At 43.7% G+C, this 18,230-nt stretch overlaps 1 protein-coding gene across 1 annotated transcript in view; it reads left to right on the top strand.

Moving 5' to 3' along the window:
- The first annotated feature begins 6,424 nt into the window (after positions 1-6,424).
- Positions 6,425-18,230, top strand: part of LHFPL4 (LHFPL tetraspan subfamily member 4) — a 28,927-nt gene continuing 17,121 nt past the window's right edge. Inside the window, exon 1 of the mRNA XM_030307319.1 lies at positions 6,425-6,830. Within this exon, the coding sequence (XP_030163179.1) occupies positions 6,425-6,830 (406 nt within the window). The remainder of the gene's footprint in view (positions 6,831-18,230) is intronic.

Here is an 18,230-nt window from a genome sequence, read left to right as displayed (position 1 = left end):
ATAAAAAGGGCAATCTGGAAGAAATGGCAAAATTCCTAGAAACATATACACTACCAAAACTGCAACAGGAAGAAATAGAAAACTTGAACAGACCCATAACCAGTAAAGAAATCGGATTAGTAATCAAAAATCTCCCAAAAAACAAGAGTCTAGGGCCAGATGGCTTTCCAGGGGAATTCTATCAAACATTTAAGGAAGAGTTAACACCTATTCTCTTGAAGCTGTTCCAAAAAAATAGAAATGGAAGCAAAACTTCCAAACTCTTTCTGTGAAGCCAGAATTACCTTGATTCTAAAACCAAAGATCCCACTAAAAAGGAGAACTATAGTCCAATTTCCCTGATGAACATGGATGCAAAAATCCTCAAAAAGATATTAGCCAACTGGATCCAACAATACATTTTAAAAGTTATTCACCATGACCAAGTGGGATTTATACCTGGGATGCAGGGCTGGTTCAATATCCACAAAACAATCAATATGATTCTTCACATCAATCAAAGAAAGGACAAGAACCACACGATCCTCTCAATAGATGCAGAGAAAGCATTTGACAAAATACAGCATCCTTTCTTGATAAAAACTCATAAGAAAGTAGGGATAGAAGGATCATACCTCAAGATCATAAAAGCCATATATGAAAGACCCAATGCTAATATCATCGTCAATGGGGAAAAACTGAGAGCTTTCCCCTTAATGTTAGGGACAAGACAGGGATGTCCACTCTCACCACTGTTATTCAACACAGTATTGGAAGTCTTAGCCTCAGCCATCAGACAACACAAAGAAATAAAAGGCATCCAATAGGCCAGGAGGAGGTCAAACTTTTACTCTTCACAGATGACATGATACTCTATATGGAAAACCCAAAAGATTCCACCAAAAAACTGCTAGAACTGATCCATGAATTCAGCAAAGTTGCAGCATATAAAATCAATGCACAGAAATTGGTTGCATTCCTATACACCAACAATGAAGCAACAGAAAGAGAAATCAAGGAATCGATCCCATTTACAATTGCACCAAAAATCATAAAATACCTAGGAATAAATCTAACCAAAGAGGTTAAAAATCTATACACTGAAAACTACAGAAAACTTATAAAAGAAATTGAAGAAGACACACAAAAAATGGAAAAAGATTCCATGCTCCTGGACAGGAAGAACAAATATTGTTAAAATGTCAATACTACCCAAATCAATCTATATATTCAATGCAATCCTTATCAAAATAACACCAGCATTCTTCACAGAGCTAGAACAAACAATCCTAAAATTTGTATGGAACCAGAAAATACCCCAAAGAGCCAAAGCAATCCTGAAAAAGAAAACCAAACCTGGAGGAATCACAATCCCGTGCTTCAAGCTGTATTACAAAGCTGTAATCATCAAGACAGTATGGTACTGGCACAAGAACAGACATTCAGATCAATGAAACAGAATAGAGAACCCAGAAATGGACCCACAAATGTATAGCCAACTAATCTTTGACAAAGCAGGAAAGAATATCCAATGGAATAAAGACAGTCTCTTCAGCAAGTGGTGCTGGGAAACCTGGACAACGAACGACATGTAGAAAAATGAACCTGGATCACTTTCTTACACCATACACAAAAATAAACTCAAAATGGATGAAAGACCTCAATGTAAGACAGGAAGCCATCAAAATCCTTGAGGAGAAAGCAGGCAAAACCTCTTTGACCTCGGCCGCAGCAACTTCTTATTCAACATGTCTCCGGAGGCAGGGGAAACCAAAGCAAACATGAACTATTGGGACCTCGTCAAAATAAAAACTTCTGCACAGCAAAGGAAACAATCAGCAAAACTAAAAGGCAACCGATGGAATGGGAGAAGATATTTGCAAAGACATATCAGATAAAGGGTTAGTATCCAAAACCTATAAAGAACTTATCAAACTCAACACCCAAAAAACAAATAATCCAGTGAAGCAATGGGCAAAAGACATGAATAGACACTTTTCCAAAGACATCCAGATGGCTAACAGACACATGGAAAAATACTTGACATCACTCATCATCAGAGACATACAAATTAAAACCACAATGAGATACCACTTCACACCTGTCAGAATGGCTAACATTAACAACTCAGGCAACAGCAGATGTTGGCAAGGATGCAGAGAGAGAGGATCTCTTTTGCGCTGGTGGGAATGCAAACTGGTGCAGCCACTCTGGGAAACAGTATGGAGGTTCCTCAAAAAATTAAAAATAGAACTACCCTATGACCCAGCAATTGCACGACTAGGCATTTATCCAAGGGATACAGGTGTGCTGATTCAAAGGGGCACATTCACCCCAATGTTTATAGCAGCACTATTGACAATAGACAAAGTATGGAAAGAGCCCAAATGTCCATCCATGGATGAATGGATAAAGAAGATGTGGTATATATATATATATAGTGGAGTATTCCTGTATTCCTCGGCAATCAAAAAGAACGAAATCTTGCCATTTCCAACTATGTGGATGGAACTAGAGGGTATTATGCTAAGCGAAATCAGTCAGAGAAAGACAAATATCCTATGACTTCACTCATATGAGGACTTTAAAATACAAAACAGAAGAACATAAGGGAAGGGAAGCAAAAATAAAATAAAAATGGGGCGGGAGGAACAAAAACATAAGAGACTTAAATATGGAGAACAAACTGAGGGTTACTGGAGGGGTTGTGGGAGGGGGGATGGGCTAAATGGGTGAGTGGCATTAAGGAATCTAGTCCTGAAATCATTGTTGCACTATATGCTAACTAACTTGGATGTAAAATAAAAAAAATAAATTAAATGAAAACCAGACATTAAAAAAAGAGTGGTGAGTGGACTTTTTTGGTTTTTACTCTGAACTGACTAGTTTGGCTCAGCAGTAAAGGAGGGGGAAAAAAAGGCAATAATTCAAGAGTAAGGAGAAAAGATGGAGCTTCTGGCTCTAGTAACTTATGTTCAGAATAGTAACCAAACCAGGAGCTCCCACAAAAAGAGACTTTAAGGATGATGTTCTCCTCCTCCCAACACTTTCTATCTCCCCATGAAGTTGTGAGGTCCAGGAGGGCGAGGATCACATCCGTTTTACCCACCATCTCATCCCAAGGCTATAACAGTGCTGTGCAGCACATTACAGAAGACGTTCACTTATTTATTGCATGGGTGGATAAATGATTCAGGCTGATCAGTCAGTTGGCAGGATCAATCCACCTCTTTGTTCAAGTCAGTCCCCTCTTTGGCTTCTGTTCTCTGTCTGCCCAGTGGGAGAAGGTGTAGAATTAGACTCTCTATACAACCCCTTGATTCTAGGATCTTAGGATTCTCAGGAAACAGCCAGGATGCCCTCTACAAGGAACCAATGGAGGGGAAACCAAATTTACCGAGCACCCTGTGCTCAGATGACATGACCTCATATGAGTCTGAGTTGCCCAAATTGTGGAGCCCATTTCATGGGCCTCATCATGTTGTTTTAAAATTTGGGATAGAGAGATGGCAGCCTGGTAGGAGGACCCTAGGCTCAACTCATTCTTCCAACACAGCCAGATAACTATCAAATCATTCTGAATAACCAAGAAATCAACCTGAGAACTGACAGGATAAACTCCACACAACTAGAGGGAGAGAAGAGGCCACATTGAGAAAGATAATTTATAGGGAAATATGTACTTTATGGAATAAATTTAAAGAACTGAAATATATTTTATTTTAAATAAAGTAACAGATCTTTAATCTTACACAGCTAAATTGCTGATTACATATTTGCTGAACTGACTGAAAGGTTTAGAAAATTGTATCGTGTTTTATTTATTTACTTAGAGTTTATTTACTTATTTTGAGAAAGAGAGAGAGAGAGAGCACGCACGTGTGTGGGGGGTGGGCAGAGAAAAGGGAAGAGAGAATTCCAAGCAGGCTCCCCGCTGTCAGCATGGAGCCCTATGCAGGCTAGATCATGACCCAAGCCAAAATCAAGAATTGGATGCTTAACCTAGGTGACCCTTAGGAGTTTTTTTTTTTTATTTCAAAGCCTTCTTAATAAACTTTTTTTTCTAAAAAAATTAAAATTTGGGATGAAAAATAACACTACCCATTTTTTATTTTGCCAAAATGAGGACATTAAGAAAGAACTATCATGAAACAAACTTAAGAACAAATTAACTATCATCAACATTTCTTTAAAAAGGAATTTTTACACCAAGAAAGCAGGAAGTACATAATCTCAGGAAAAAAAGAAAGAAGAAGAAGAACAACAACAGTGTCTCTCCTGGAAAAGACAGTTGGCAACGTTACATGATTACTTTTTTATGAAGATAGATGCAAATTTCATCACACTGGCCCCTGTGTAGGGTGTTGAGTTTGGAACCCACTGACAGAGATTCTTTTCAACCCCACCCCTTTCCCTTACATGCTTGGGAAGTGGGGCTTAGTCTGCCCACTTTAGATGTGGGGAAACAGGTTCAGAGAGCCCAAGTGCAAGGTCACAGGGGTAGTAAATAAGTAGTCAGGGTTTGTCTGGGTGCCAACCCATATCATCTTGGCAGATCTTAAGCCAAAAATTATTCCCCTTCAGGGAAAGAAATGACCCTCACTGGCTTCCTTGGAATGCCCCCAGGGTGTTCTTGGGCCTGACCATGAGCTTGGAATAGGACGCTTTGCTCTTTAACACATCTTATTGATGTGCTCACTTCATGGCAGGTACTCGGAAGAGTGTAGGGAGGGAAACCGACATGTTCCCAGCCTCCTTCCCTCTTGTCCCCCATACTCACCCTGGATCTTGTTCTCCAGGCCCAACTCCTTCCGCTGGTGGCCAACGAATCCCTATCGCGGGCGTGGGATGCTAACACTTTAGGGGGTTCCCTCTCCCAGGGATGTTGGCAGTTTCCAAGGAGACTCTGGGAACCTTCAATGCCTCTAAGACCCAAAGGGCTGGAAATGTAATGGCGCAACCTGAGGCACTGTGTTAGGTTGTAGGGAAGGTGTACTGGGAGCAAGAGAGCAGTTCAAACCCTATCAAATAATACTCCGTTCGCCCCTCCCCCATTCCCACGCGCTCTGCGGGGATCCACAGCCACGCAGCTCAGGTTGGAAGAAGGGGGTCCCCCAAGTCAGAGAACCTACTGTATAAAGGGATTATTGCTCAAGCTGGGGGACCCCAAGTCCGTGCCCACCCCTCACACTGACTGCCAGTACCTGGAGCGCCCCTCCCCCGTTCCGCCCCGCCCCGCACGCTGGCGGCGGGAGCGCGCCTCCGCCAAGCCGCGCCGGTGCACGAGAGCGCGCGCCTCGGCGCGGGAACGCGCCCCGGGGAGAACCCAAGCAAGATGGAGGCCGCGCCGAGGCCGCCTCCTGGGCCGAGGCAGCCGCTGCTGGGAGCGCCGAGCCGGGGCGCCTAGGCCGTGCCAGTCCCGGACCCACTGCTCTGGACCGGGCCCAGGTTGGTCTCCCTGCACCCCGTTCCTGCGGCCGCAGCCTCCGCGCGCGTCCGGCCTGGGAGCCGGGCAGCCGCCCCCCACCCCCACCTCCGGCCCTACCCTGGCCCGGTAGCTCCCCAGCGCCCCAGGGATAGCCCCTGCCCACTGCCCGCCCCTCGAGGCCCGAGCTGTCTGCCGGCCCGGGTCCCTCGTCCCCTTGGCCTGGAAAACCTCTCTCCTTAGCCCTGGCCCGCCAATCCTAGGCTCCCCCCAGCCTACATCCAGTCCTGTCTTCTAGGGGACCCCCCAAAACCCCTGCCCCGTGTTCAGACTCTGCAGTCCCAGCGCCCGACTCCCCAGTAGCCTCATCCTGATTCCTGCACTTCACCCTCCCTGTCCCAGCCCCCATTATCACCTTCCCAGGCCCCTGTGTATCCCCTTCTTATCCCCTCATAGAAGCACCAACCCCCCCTCTCCACAGCGCTTTTCTAGACACCCAATACCAAACCTTTTACCCCTAATACCTGTCCCCAAATTCCCTTCCAAGCTCCCTATTTACAGCGCCTCTGTTAATATACCCCAATACCGGTCCTCAGCTTCCATTCTATCTCTCCATGGTCCCCTCCTACTCCCTCAATTCTGGTCCCCAGACCCCCTTCCCAACACCCCCATGACCACTTTCTAGTCAGCCCCCACTTCCATCTCCCATATCCACATCCCATCCCCCCCATCCCAACCCCCCAACTTTCACATGGCCTCTTCCTAGGTCCAATCGGAGATCTTTGCCCCCTCTAGACACCGCCCCAACACTCAGGACCCTCTCCTAGCTCTTCCATACTACCCCCTGATTCCCCCCAGCTCCGCCCCAGGCTCCGCCCCGAGAGTTCTTTGGCTCAGGGCAGCTTCTCGCGTGCGTCCCCAGCTCCCGCCCGCCCGTCAGCCCGGCAGCCCGGCGGTCGGTCCCGGGCCGGCGGCCCCCGCCAGCCGCCGTCGCCGCCGCCGGCCCCGCCCCCGGGCACCATGCTGCCCTCGCAGGAGGCCTCCAAGCTCTACCATGAGCACTACATGCGGAACTCGCGGGCCATCGGCGTGCTATGGGCCATCTTCACCATCTGCTTCGCCATCATCAACGTGGTGGTCTTCATCCAGCCCTACTGGGTGGGCGACAGCGTGAGCACCCCCAAGCCTGGCTACTTCGGCCTCTTCCACTACTGTGTGGGCAGCGGGCTGGCGGGCCGCGAGCTTACCTGCCGCGGCTCGTTCACCGACTTCAGCACCATCCCGTCCGGCGCCTTCAAGGCAGCCGCCTTCTTCGTGCTGCTCTCCATGGTGCTGATCCTCGGCTGTATCACCTGCTTTGCGCTTTTCTTCTTCTGCAACACGGCCACGGTCTACAAGATCTGCGCCTGGATGCAGCTCTTGGCAGGTAGGGGAGAGGTGGGGATGGGACCCCTAGAACCCTCTGACCCCTTCCAGGACCTCTTCTTGGAGGGGTCAGAGATAGATTCTGCTCTTCTATCCAAAGACACACCTCCTTGGCAGCCACTGGGGAGGGGATTTATGAGAGAGAGACACCTTGGAGCAGGAGGTAGAGCCTTAGAACTGGGTCTTTGAATGTGTGTGCTTGGATATGGGCAGACTGCATTTAGTGATGGGTTAGTGTTATGTTAGAGTCTCTGAGAGTCTCTTTTGGCTGTCTTAAGGGAGATAATTATCTGAACGAGGAGTTACTCTAGGAGTGAGCAATTTCTGTTGTATCAAGAAAAGCATGAGATGAGGGAAATCAAGAGATGTAACTTTGACCTTTATCTTGGTGACATTATCAACTTGGGTGTTTCACTTTATTTCTCTGAGGCTGGGTTTCCTCATCTGTAAAACAATGGAGAAGATTCCAAGAACAAATGAAATAGTATCTTGTAAACTTTAAAGTTCTATATTAAGATAAAGGAAGGTAACAGGAGGTTGTCTGTAGTGTCTATCTAGTGTTTGAAATGTGGGTGGTTGACAGAATTTGGCAACATGGGGGTCTTGGGAGGGCAGATCTCCACCTCCTACCCTCACCCAATGCAAGAAAGGTTCTGGTACTATGCCCAATGGGAATGAGTCCCTGGGACTCTTTGAAATGTTTAGCTAGGACAGACATCTTACCCTAAGAACCAGAGAAGGGACTTTTGGAAATAGGAACTGCTGAGACCATATTCCAGGATCCATTAGTGTCCCCATCCCCACCTATCTTTTGATCGAAGGGAGATTTTGAAGATTCAGCAACTTGGGTATTTGCCTAATTGCAGGCAGGGAAGAAAGTTGGGCTGGGGAAAGGCCAAGATATAACAGGAATGGGGGAGGAGGGCTAGGAAAAGTTTGGAGCTCTCCAGGGATGAGAAAGAGAAGGGAAAATGTGATGAGGTGCAGCAGAGATGGTCTTTCAAAATAAGTACCTCAGGGCATTCAACAAGTGTGAGCCTCTTCAAAAGAGACTCCCTACAGGAGGTGTTATATCACTTGCTGATAATTCCACTGCTCAAAACATTGGAGGGAATTCTCTTTGGAGTGTGAGGTGTGTTCTCTTGAACATCATCATTGACGGAAACCTCCATCTTTTAAAGGAAGAATATGACTTTTGGAAATGGCTGAAAGTCACTTAGGGCCAAGTATAGAAAATACAATAGGTGATCAAATTGGGAGTTGTCACCTGTGATGAGAGCCAAGGTATGAAGGCAAAATCATGAGGCTGGTTTGCTTTCCCCAAGAGGACTTTTACAAGTAGAGGGAGGAATTACTGTCCCATTGGAAGGGTTTTCTCTACTCTCAAAGGACTACTTTGAAGAAATCTGTGTTAATTCAGAGGAAGACATTCTAATGAGCTTGTTTCAAATCTGTCTCACTCCATCTACTTAGATGTGGGTCTTTTAGGACCTTTGAAGTTGAGGAAGAAGAATTGTAGTGTGTGGGAGATATCTCTCCATATTTCTCCATGGTACCCAGAAGGTGATTTTATCTATTTCATTCTATTTCCTCAAAAGCAAGCTGGAAAGAATATATTCTCATCTGGAATTCTCAGTTCCTCAGCCTTAATTTGGATCTGCAGATGGGTTGCTGACCTCTTGACCTTCCAAGTCTCTATAATTTATGTGGGTTTAATCTTTGGGATTTGATGAAGTGTCCAATAACCCTGTGTAATTATAGAATTTCAGGGATCATAGAGATAAGCTCCTTCAAACCCCACCCTCCCCACCCCTCCATTTTAAAAAGAGGAGATTAAAACTAGAGAAAAGGTCTTACCCAAAGTCACACAGCCAGTAGTGGAGTAAACTAGGTCTTGACTCCCGGCCCGGTGCTCTTTCCCTTGTGTTGTTGCCCCACCTGAGGGCTGAGGAGGCCAGTTAGCAGAGTTGAACAGTTTATTCCATTTTACTTAGAGATTTCTGAGTTCTCTGGGTAAGTGACTGATCCACTTTGTTTAATAAAGTGACAACAGGACAGAAGCCAGAGCACTGGACTATGAGTCATGGGATAGGGTCTTGTCTGACTTTGTCTGGGTGATTCACCCTGCAATATTAAGCACTTGTTTTTAGCTTAAATCTAAGTTTTGTCACACTTACAGTGGGAGACTAACCAGTTACATTAGTGGATTGAAAGTATCTCTTTCAGGCCTGTGGGTCTCCTAAAACAACTCTTTCACCAAGATCTTTTATTCAGAAAGTAAGAAATCGGTCACTCTCAGAGGAACCACAGAGCAGCAAAGGCTGTTTTATACAGGTAAGAATTAGAATTCTTGTTCAAGTGAACTTTTATTCAAGTATTTTTAGGCTTCTTTTTTAAAAGTTTATTATTTATTTTTGAGAGAGAGAGATAGAGAGAACAAGTGGGGAAAGGCAGAGAGAAAGAGGGAGAGAGAGAGAGAGAGATGGAGAGAGAGAGAGATCCTAAGCAGGCTCAGCACTGTGGAGCTCAGACTCATGAACTGTGAGATCATACCTGGGCTGAAGTCAGATGCTTAACCAACTGAGCCACCCAGGCACCCCTATTTAGACTCTTCTAAGTGCAGAACACTGAACTATTGGGAAGATGTAAAGATACCTATTCCTTTATTTATTCTTTACTTATCTGTGATCATCCCTGTGCTAGCTGCTGCAATACCGAGATCATCCTGGTCTCCAGGGATTTAGGCTATACAGTGCAAATTCTCGCTCTCAAGAAGCTTACCCATCTAGTTGGATCGCTATATACTGGGCAGTATTCATCAATGACGAGTGACAGAAACCCAACTCAAGACGGCCTTAAATAAATAAAAATAAAATAAAATAAAGAGGGTGGGGTTTTGACTCACATAACTTAAAAGTCAAGATTATCTTGCCTCAGGGGTGCCTGGCTGGCTCAGCTGGTAGACTGTGTGATTCTTGATCTCAGGGTTGTGACTTCAAGCCCCATGTTGGGTTATAAAGATTACTTAAAAAATAAAATCCTAAAAAAAAAAAATACTATCTTGCTTCAGCAGAGATGGATCCAGACACTCAAATAATGCCATTTATTTTTTTTTTAATTTTTTTTCAACGTTTATTTATTTTGGGACAGAGAGAGACAGAGCATGAACGGGGGAGGGGCAAGAGAGAGAGGGAGACACAGAATGGGAAACAGGCTCCAGGCTCTGAGCCATCAGCCCAGAGCCTGACGCGGGGCTCGAACTCACGGACCGCGAGATCGTGACCTGGCCGAAGTCGGACGCTTAACCGACTGCGCCACCCAGGCGCCCCTAAATAATGCCATTTAGAATAGGTCTGTCTCCATTTTTTGGTTCCATCATTTTAAAGTCCACTTCTCTCTTGAAGGTGATAAATAAGGCTACTAGCAGCTCTGAGTTTATACTGCTTTAGCCTAGCAATGCCTGTGGGAAAAGGACATCTGTTAGTGGTTCCAGCAAAATTTCAGGGCTGATTCTCATTGGCTCAGCCTTTGGCCACAGGTTCATCACTTAGTTAACCAATGTGACTTTGTCTAAGGCCTCAGTCACATGCCCACATTGACAGATAGTGGAGACAGGTCACTTCCTAAAAAGGGAAATAAAGTGTGACCTCTGATAAGACAGGTACAGAAAGAAGCCTCACTCTGGAGGGTCTGAGCACTAATATATGCTGGATCATAAATGCTGTGGAAACCCAGGGCACTTGAGGAGGTGGCCTTTTAGTTGGCAGGTGAGGCTTGAGTGGAAAGTGAGGGTGTGGACGGGTGTGAGGTGTGGGAGAACATTCTGAATGGAGAGGAAGACCATGGGCAGAGACACAGAAGTGAGAAAGCCACATCAGGCTTGAGTGTGACATCCACATAGGGGAGCAGTGGGAGGAGAGGTGAGGAAGAAATGATGGGGTTACAGTGTGCCAATCTCTGAATACTGTGTCGGATATTTGGACTTTAATCAGTAAGCAGTTCAAAGCTACTACAGCTATTATTATTATTTTGGAAAAATAGTTAACATTTCTGAGCCTTCATTGTATGCTTGGCCATGTAAACATTTACATGCAGGGGACGCCTAGGTGGCTCAGTCGGTTAAGTGTCCAACTCTTGATCTCAGCTCAGGTCTTGAACTCGGGGTCGTGAGTTCAAGCTCTGCATTGAGCTCTGCACTGGGCATGGAGCTGACTTAAAAAATAAGAAAATAAAAATAAATAAACATTTACATGCATACTATTATTTAATCCTCACAACAGTCTATGCAGTAGGTACTATTATTACTATTTTGTAGATGAGAACACTGCGCCTCAAAGAGGATTCATTTGTCCAAGATGATAAGTGGCAGAACTAGGATTGTAACTTGGTCTGTCTGACTCTAAAGCCCAAGGATTTATGAAGGATTTATACAGGAGCATTAATGATGGGAGCAGTGGTGGGAGGTTTTTGGCATAAGACTCGAATGTTAAGTGGAGAGGCTGTAAGACCCACGTGGCTCTTCATGGAGTTAGTGGTCACTTCTCATGGTATCTCTGCTACTCTTTACCTGGTCTTTCCTACTTAGAGAGAACACACAATGTGCCAGCTTCCGGGCTAGACATTTTCATATCCATTATGTCATTTACTCTTCATCTGTTGAAGCGACTTGCCCAAAGGTCACACTTCTGGCAAAAGGTGGAGCTGAAACTTAACGCAAGTCTAAATGGATCTAGTACCTCTTCTTACCACCAAATTGGAACCTGGGGGAGGAATACAGAAATTACAAGGTACGGCTGTCAGCTCTCTGTCAGCTCTTTCTACTCAGTGTTTACCTGTGGGCTGGGTGAGGTTAGCCAAGTGGGGGTTGCTGGCTGGAGTAGAGACGCAGGCTGGAAGCCTGGTTGAGAGTCCGAGGGGGCAGAGTAGGGTAGTGGTTTAGAGCAGAGGACTTAGAATTCTCTCTCTGTTCCTTCCCAGACGTGTGTCCCTGTATAAGTGGGTTTCCTCTCTGTGTCTCAGTTTTCTTTTCTGTAAAAAAGAGATTATTATTATTTTTTAAGATTTTATTTTTAAGTAATCTCTATAGCCAGCATGGGGCTAGAACTCAACCCGGGGATCAAGAGTTGAATGTTCCACTGACTGAGCCAGCCAGGTGCCTTGGGGAGATTATTACTGTACTTATCTCAGAAGTGGTAGAAAGAAATAAACACAATGTTGGGTGTAAATCACTGAATGTGTTCCTAGTGTACAACAGGCACTCAATAAATGGTTATGTCATTCCTGTGACATAGTCTGAGTGAAGAGCAGCTTGGGAGGAGCTCTTGCTGCTCAGGTGGGAGAGTTTGGATTGCTGGGATGATCAAAGGCCACGAGAAGTCATTAACAGTCAGCTGAAAAGGGTCTTACAAATCAGCTGTCCCAACTGCCTCATTTTACAGATGAAAAAACCTAGTCCCAGAGAGAAGAGACAAGTTCATGTCACAGAGTGAGGCTCTTCTTTCCACAGAAGGGAGATGATTCTGACCACAATTCATTCAGTACTCAGTGTCAGGCACTGCCTGGGTGCTGGAGTCACCGCAGGGAATAGGACGTGGGAGGTTGTGTGGGTGGGTGCTGGGGAGACTGAAGGTGGGGATGGCAGCAGGGGGTTGGTGATCCTGAGGTGAGCACCTTCCAGCCTTCCCAGCCTTAGAGTGTGTATCCAGACTCCTCCCCATTTCTTTGGGGTTTGTTTCAGATTTGGTTTGGGATTTTATTCATCCCGTACATCTTTGTTTTAATTTTTTAATGTTTATTTATTTTTGAAAGAGAGACAGAGACAGAGACAGAGTGAGAGCAGGGGAGGGGCAGAGAGAGAGGGAGACACAGAATCTGAAGCAGGTTCCAGGCTCTGAGCTGTCAGCACAGAGCCCGATGTGAGGCTCGAACTCACGAACCAAGAGATCATGACCTGAGCTGAAGTTGGATACTTAACCAACTGAGCCACCCAAGCACCCCCAGTACATCTTTGTTGTATGTGTATGTCCCGCTGAGCACATTAGGGGGATTTCTTTCTTCCCCCACTCCATTGTCTTTCTTCCTCCCCCAACTGTCCCTTCCTTCCTTCTTTCCTTTTTTCTTTTTTTTTTCTTCTTTCCTTTTTTCCACCCTCTCTCCCTACACCTTTCCTTTCTTTCTCACAACAGTCCTTTACTGACAGCCTCCCCTGTGTGTTAAGCCCCATGCTAGGCTCTGGGGATCTGTAGTAAGGGTCCTTGCTGCCAGGCTGCTCACAGAGTAATGGGAGAGGCAGGAAAGAAGACAGATCATCACTTTGTGCATGACGCATGAAATGACTGAGTCAAGCACAGGGTATTCTAGGAGTACAAAGGGGACTTCCGACACAGTTAAGGACAGCCAGGGAAGTCTTCCAAAAAAGTCGCAGCATTTGATAGAGGATAGGGAGGAGGGAGAAGGGCATCCAGGCAGAAGAAACAGTATGATCCTAGGCATGAGGATGGGTAATGGCCTGGTGTGTTTTGGGAACTACCAGCAATTAGGGCAAGGAGTAGGGTGTCAGAAAGGAAGCTAGATCATGGAGGCTTCTAAGCCATGGTAGGGAGTTTGCAGACTATCTGTTGGTATATAGTTGTTGAAAGTTTTTTGGGAGAATAATTAATACATGCACATGAACAAAATTCAAAGGTAAAAAAGGTATACAATCAGACATCAATCTTCTTTCCTGCCCTCATTCCCCAATGATCCCTCTCAGAGTTCTCTGGGATAACCCCTATCACCATTTCTTGAGTATCCTTTCCAAGAAATCTCACAAAATACAAGCAAATGCAACATTTTTTTTTTTACAAAAATGGCTTATTATTATCTATAGCTGTATAACAAATTACTCCAAACTTAGTTGCTTAAAGTAACCAGTATTATCTCAGTTTCTGTTGAGTCCAGGAATGTGGAGCAGCTTAGATGGGCAGTTCTGGTTCAAGGTTGCTCCTGTGTTACAACCAAGACCTCATTGGGGGCTGTGGTCATCTCAGGTTGACTGGGGCTGGAGGATCCACTTCTAAGTACCCTCATGTGTTGGCAGAAGCCCCCAGAATGAGTGATCCGAGAAAGGAAGAAGCTGTATCGCTTAACCTTTCTTTTTGGCAACAGTTTTATTGTGATATAACTGATACGTCATACAGTTCATCCATAGGAAATGTATAATTCAGTGGTTTTTAGCATATTCATAGAGTTGTATAACCATTACCTCAATCAACTTCAGGGTATTGTCAGTACCTCAAGAAGAAGCCTTATACCCTTTAGGTATCATCCCACAAAGCACCTATCCAACCTCCCCAGCCTTTGAACAACCACTAATTAACTTTCTGTCTCTCTGTATTGGCCTGTTCTTCATATCAATGGGATCTTACATTATGTGGTTTTGGCAACTGGCTTCTTTCACTTAGCATGTTTTCAAGGTTCATTCATGTCATAGCATATATCAGTACTTCATTCCTTTTTATGGCCATAATGTTGCATTGTATGGATAGACCACATTTTGTTTATTCATTCATTAGTTGATTGACATTTGGGTTGTTGTGACTTTGGGGCTATTATGAAGAATGCTGCTATGAACATTTGTGTACAAGTTTTTTGCATGGATGCACGTTTTCATTTCTCTTGGGTATATACTTAGGAGTGGAATTGCTGGCTCAAATGGCAACTCTATATTTAACATTTTGAGGAACTGCCAGATTGTTTTCCAAAGTGGCAGTACTATTGTGTATTCCCACCAGCACTGTATGAGGGTTCTTATTTCTTCATATTCTCATCAACACTTATTATCTGACTGTTTAAGTTATAGCCATCCTACCAGGTTGTGAACTGTATCTCATTGTGGTTTTGATTTGTGTTTCTCTAATTATTCATGGTTTCCTGTGCTTATCGACCACTTGTATTATCTTTTTGGAGAAATATCTATTCAGATCCATTGTCCATTTCTTAATTGGGTTTATTTTCTTTTTTTATTATTGGGTGGAAAGAGTTCTTTGTATAGTTTAGATATAAGGTCCCTTATCAGGTATATGATTTGCAAATGTTTTCTTCCATTCCATGGCTGTCTTTGTCTCTCTTGATAGTTTCCTTTGAAACACAAAAGTTTTTAATTTGTATAAAATCCAGCTTATCTTATCTTTTTTTCTTGTGGTTCTTGTGCTTTTGGTGTCATAGCTAAGAATCCTTTGCAAATCCAAGGTACAAAAAACTTACCTCTGTGTTTTTACCTAGGAGTTTTATGGTTTCAATTCTCCCATTTAGATCTCTGATCCATTTGAGTTAATTTTATATATGAGGTAAGGTAAGGAAGGATCCAGCATCCTTTTGCATGTAGCAATCCTGTTGTCCCAGCACCATTTATTGAAAAGATTATTTTTTCTCGAATGCTCTTGGCACCCTTGTCAAAAATCAATTAACCATAGATACATGGGTTCATTTCTGGACTCTATTCTATTCCATTGATCTATATGTCTGTTCTTATGCCAGTAGCAGACTGTCCTGATGACTGTTGTTTGTAGTGACTTTTCAAATCAGGGAGTGTGATTCCTCCAACCATGTTCCTTTTTAAGATTGTTTTGCCCATCACATTGCCTTTTTAAATTAAAAAAAAATTTTTTTAAATAAGCTTCACGTCCAGTGCAGAGCTCAATGCAGAGCTTGAATTCACGACCCTGAGGTCAAGACCTGAGCTGAAATCAAGAGTGGGACACTTAACTGACTAAGCCACCCAGGCACTGCATCACATTGCCTTTTATGTCCTAATCTCAGATATCACATTCCACCGCTTTTACCACACCAAACTGTTAAGATTTTTCCATTTTAGTGTATAAAGAGCTACTTAAAAAAAAATGTTTATTTATTATTTGAGAGACGGGGTTGGGAGGGCAGAGAAAGACGGAGAGAGAGAATCCCAAGCAGGCTCCACTCTGTCAGTGCAGAGCCTGATACGGGGCTCAATCTCACGAACTATGAGGTCATAACCTGAGCCAAAATCAAGTCAGATGCTTAACTGACTAAGTCACCCAGGCACCCCTAAAGAGCTACTTTTCTTAAGAGCTGCATAATATACTCTTGTATAGATGTGCCATCAGTTATTTAATCAATATTTAAGTTGTTTATGATATTTTGCTATAACAATATTTCAGTGGATAATGTTGTATATAAACAATTTGATACATACATATAAGGATAAAATAAAGACCTAGAGCAGAATTGCTGGATTAAATGGTCTGTATATTTATAATTTTGACAGATCCAGCCATAATGCTCTCTGTAGAAGTTGTACAGAGTTACAATCCCAGCAGCAGTGTATAAAAGTACCTGTTACCCCACATCATTGCCAACTGATTGTGTTATCATATATTTTATTGCCAACCTGATGGGAAAAAATACTCTTAAAATTTTTTTTAATGTTTACTTATTTTATTTTTGAGAGAGAGAGAGAGAGAGAGAGAGAGAGAGCGCAAGCAGGGGAGGGGCAAAAAGAGGGAGAGAGAATCCCAAGCAGGCTCCATGCTCAGCGTAGAGCCTTATGCAGGACTTGGTCTCATGAGCCATGAAATCATGACTTGAGCCAAAACCAAGAGTCAGACATTCAACTGACTGAGCCACCCAGGTGCCCCCAAAATACTCTCTTATAGTAGTAATTTGCCTTTCTCTTATTATGAATGAAGTAAACACTTTTATATATATCTTTTCTGTAAACTGTCAGCTTATATATATATTTCTTTTTTAAAACTTGGTTTAAAGTTTATCTTTTTATTTTGAGAGAGAGAGCACATGCAAGCAGCGGAGGGGCAGAGAGAGAGGGAGAGAGAGAATCCTAAGCAGAATTCGCGGTGTCAATGCAGAGCCCAAGAGATCATGACCTGAGCCTAAATCATGAGTCGGAGGCTTAACCCACTGAGACACCCAGGTAGTGTATATATATATATACACACACACACTATATATATATATATATACACACACACACTATATATATATATATATACACACACACTATATACACTATATATAATACACACACACTATATATATATATATATACATTATATATACACTATATATATAGTGTATATCTATCAAGTTAGAAATGAATGGTATTTTCTCTCTTTGATATGTAAGAACTTTTTTGGGGGTGCCTGGTTGGCTCAGTCAGTAGAGTGTGTAACTCTTGATCTTAGGGTTGTAAGTTCAAGCTCCATGTTGTGTGTAGAGATCACTTAAAAATAAAATGTCAAGAAAAAGAGAACTTTTGTATATTAAGAAAGTTAGCTCTTAATGATAAGAGTTACAAATATTGTTCCCAGTTGATCTTTTACTTTGTCTATGAATGTTTTCTTTACCATAAGATTTTTTTTTTTCAACATAATCATACTGTTGTTGGTTCCATCCTGGGTTTAGTGTGATACCTAGACAGCCTTGAAGTGTTTTGAGCAGGGGGGAAACATATCACATCCGGCTGTGGGTAGAGGGACTGAAGACCATTTGGGGGGGGTCCAGAGGACAAGAGCTGAACTATTCTTTTCCTGAAAGCCTCCTATTTGGTTGTTTCTTTTCATTCCCATTTTATGTTATTCATCATTACCAACCTTACTTTAATCCCAGAGAAGTTTAATGGTATAATGAGAGCCCTGGACCAGGAGTCTGTGCCTGACACATAGTAGGTGCTTGACAAGTGCCTGTAAATGAATGAATGATGACATCTGATTGAAGTCCTATTCCACCATCCACTCCTTTGGAGGCAGCATATTCAGTGATTGGACAACCTGAATTTGAATGCTAAATATGGCATTACCAACTAAGTGTCTTTAGGAAGGTTACACAATTTCTGAGTCTTAGTTTTCCTCATCTATAAAATAGGGATAATAATAGTAACTATCTCAAGGGGCTGTTGAAGGGTTGACTGTGAATACTGTATGGACCTGGGCACAAAGGAGACCCTCAGGAACTGTTAGCAAGTGTTATTAGCTGGTGTGTGATTTCAGTCAAAACACTTTGGCTCCAACATTCCATTGTCTGTGCTAGAACACAGGGGGAAAGATTGAAAACTGGGAAGAATTAGAATATAAGTCTGAAGAAGCAGGTAGGGCTGGCTATGGAGAGCTTCCCAAGTTGGGCTAGGACTTTGGGTCCTATCCTTATGTGATGGGCATTCACTTTTAGGCCTGAGAGTCACCAGCGCCACATGTGGGTGTAGAAAGATGACTGGGGTGGCTGCTGCAGGGATGGACCAGATGGAGGCTTGATGAGGGCAAGGAGCCCATGGTCCTGGTGAAAGGTGCTGAGGCAGCAGGGAGACAGGAGGAAGAGGACAGGAGACCTATTTAGGAGATCAGTGGCTGTGCTGGAGTGAGGACAAAGCAGG

This window comes from Lynx canadensis, chromosome A2 (assembly GCF_007474595.2).
Source record: "Lynx canadensis isolate LIC74 chromosome A2, mLynCan4.pri.v2, whole genome shotgun sequence".
Lineage (NCBI taxonomy): Eukaryota > Metazoa > Chordata > Mammalia > Carnivora > Felidae > Lynx > Lynx canadensis.
Note: the sequence above shows the minus strand (reverse complement) of the source record. Positions and strands in the feature narration are given on the sequence as shown.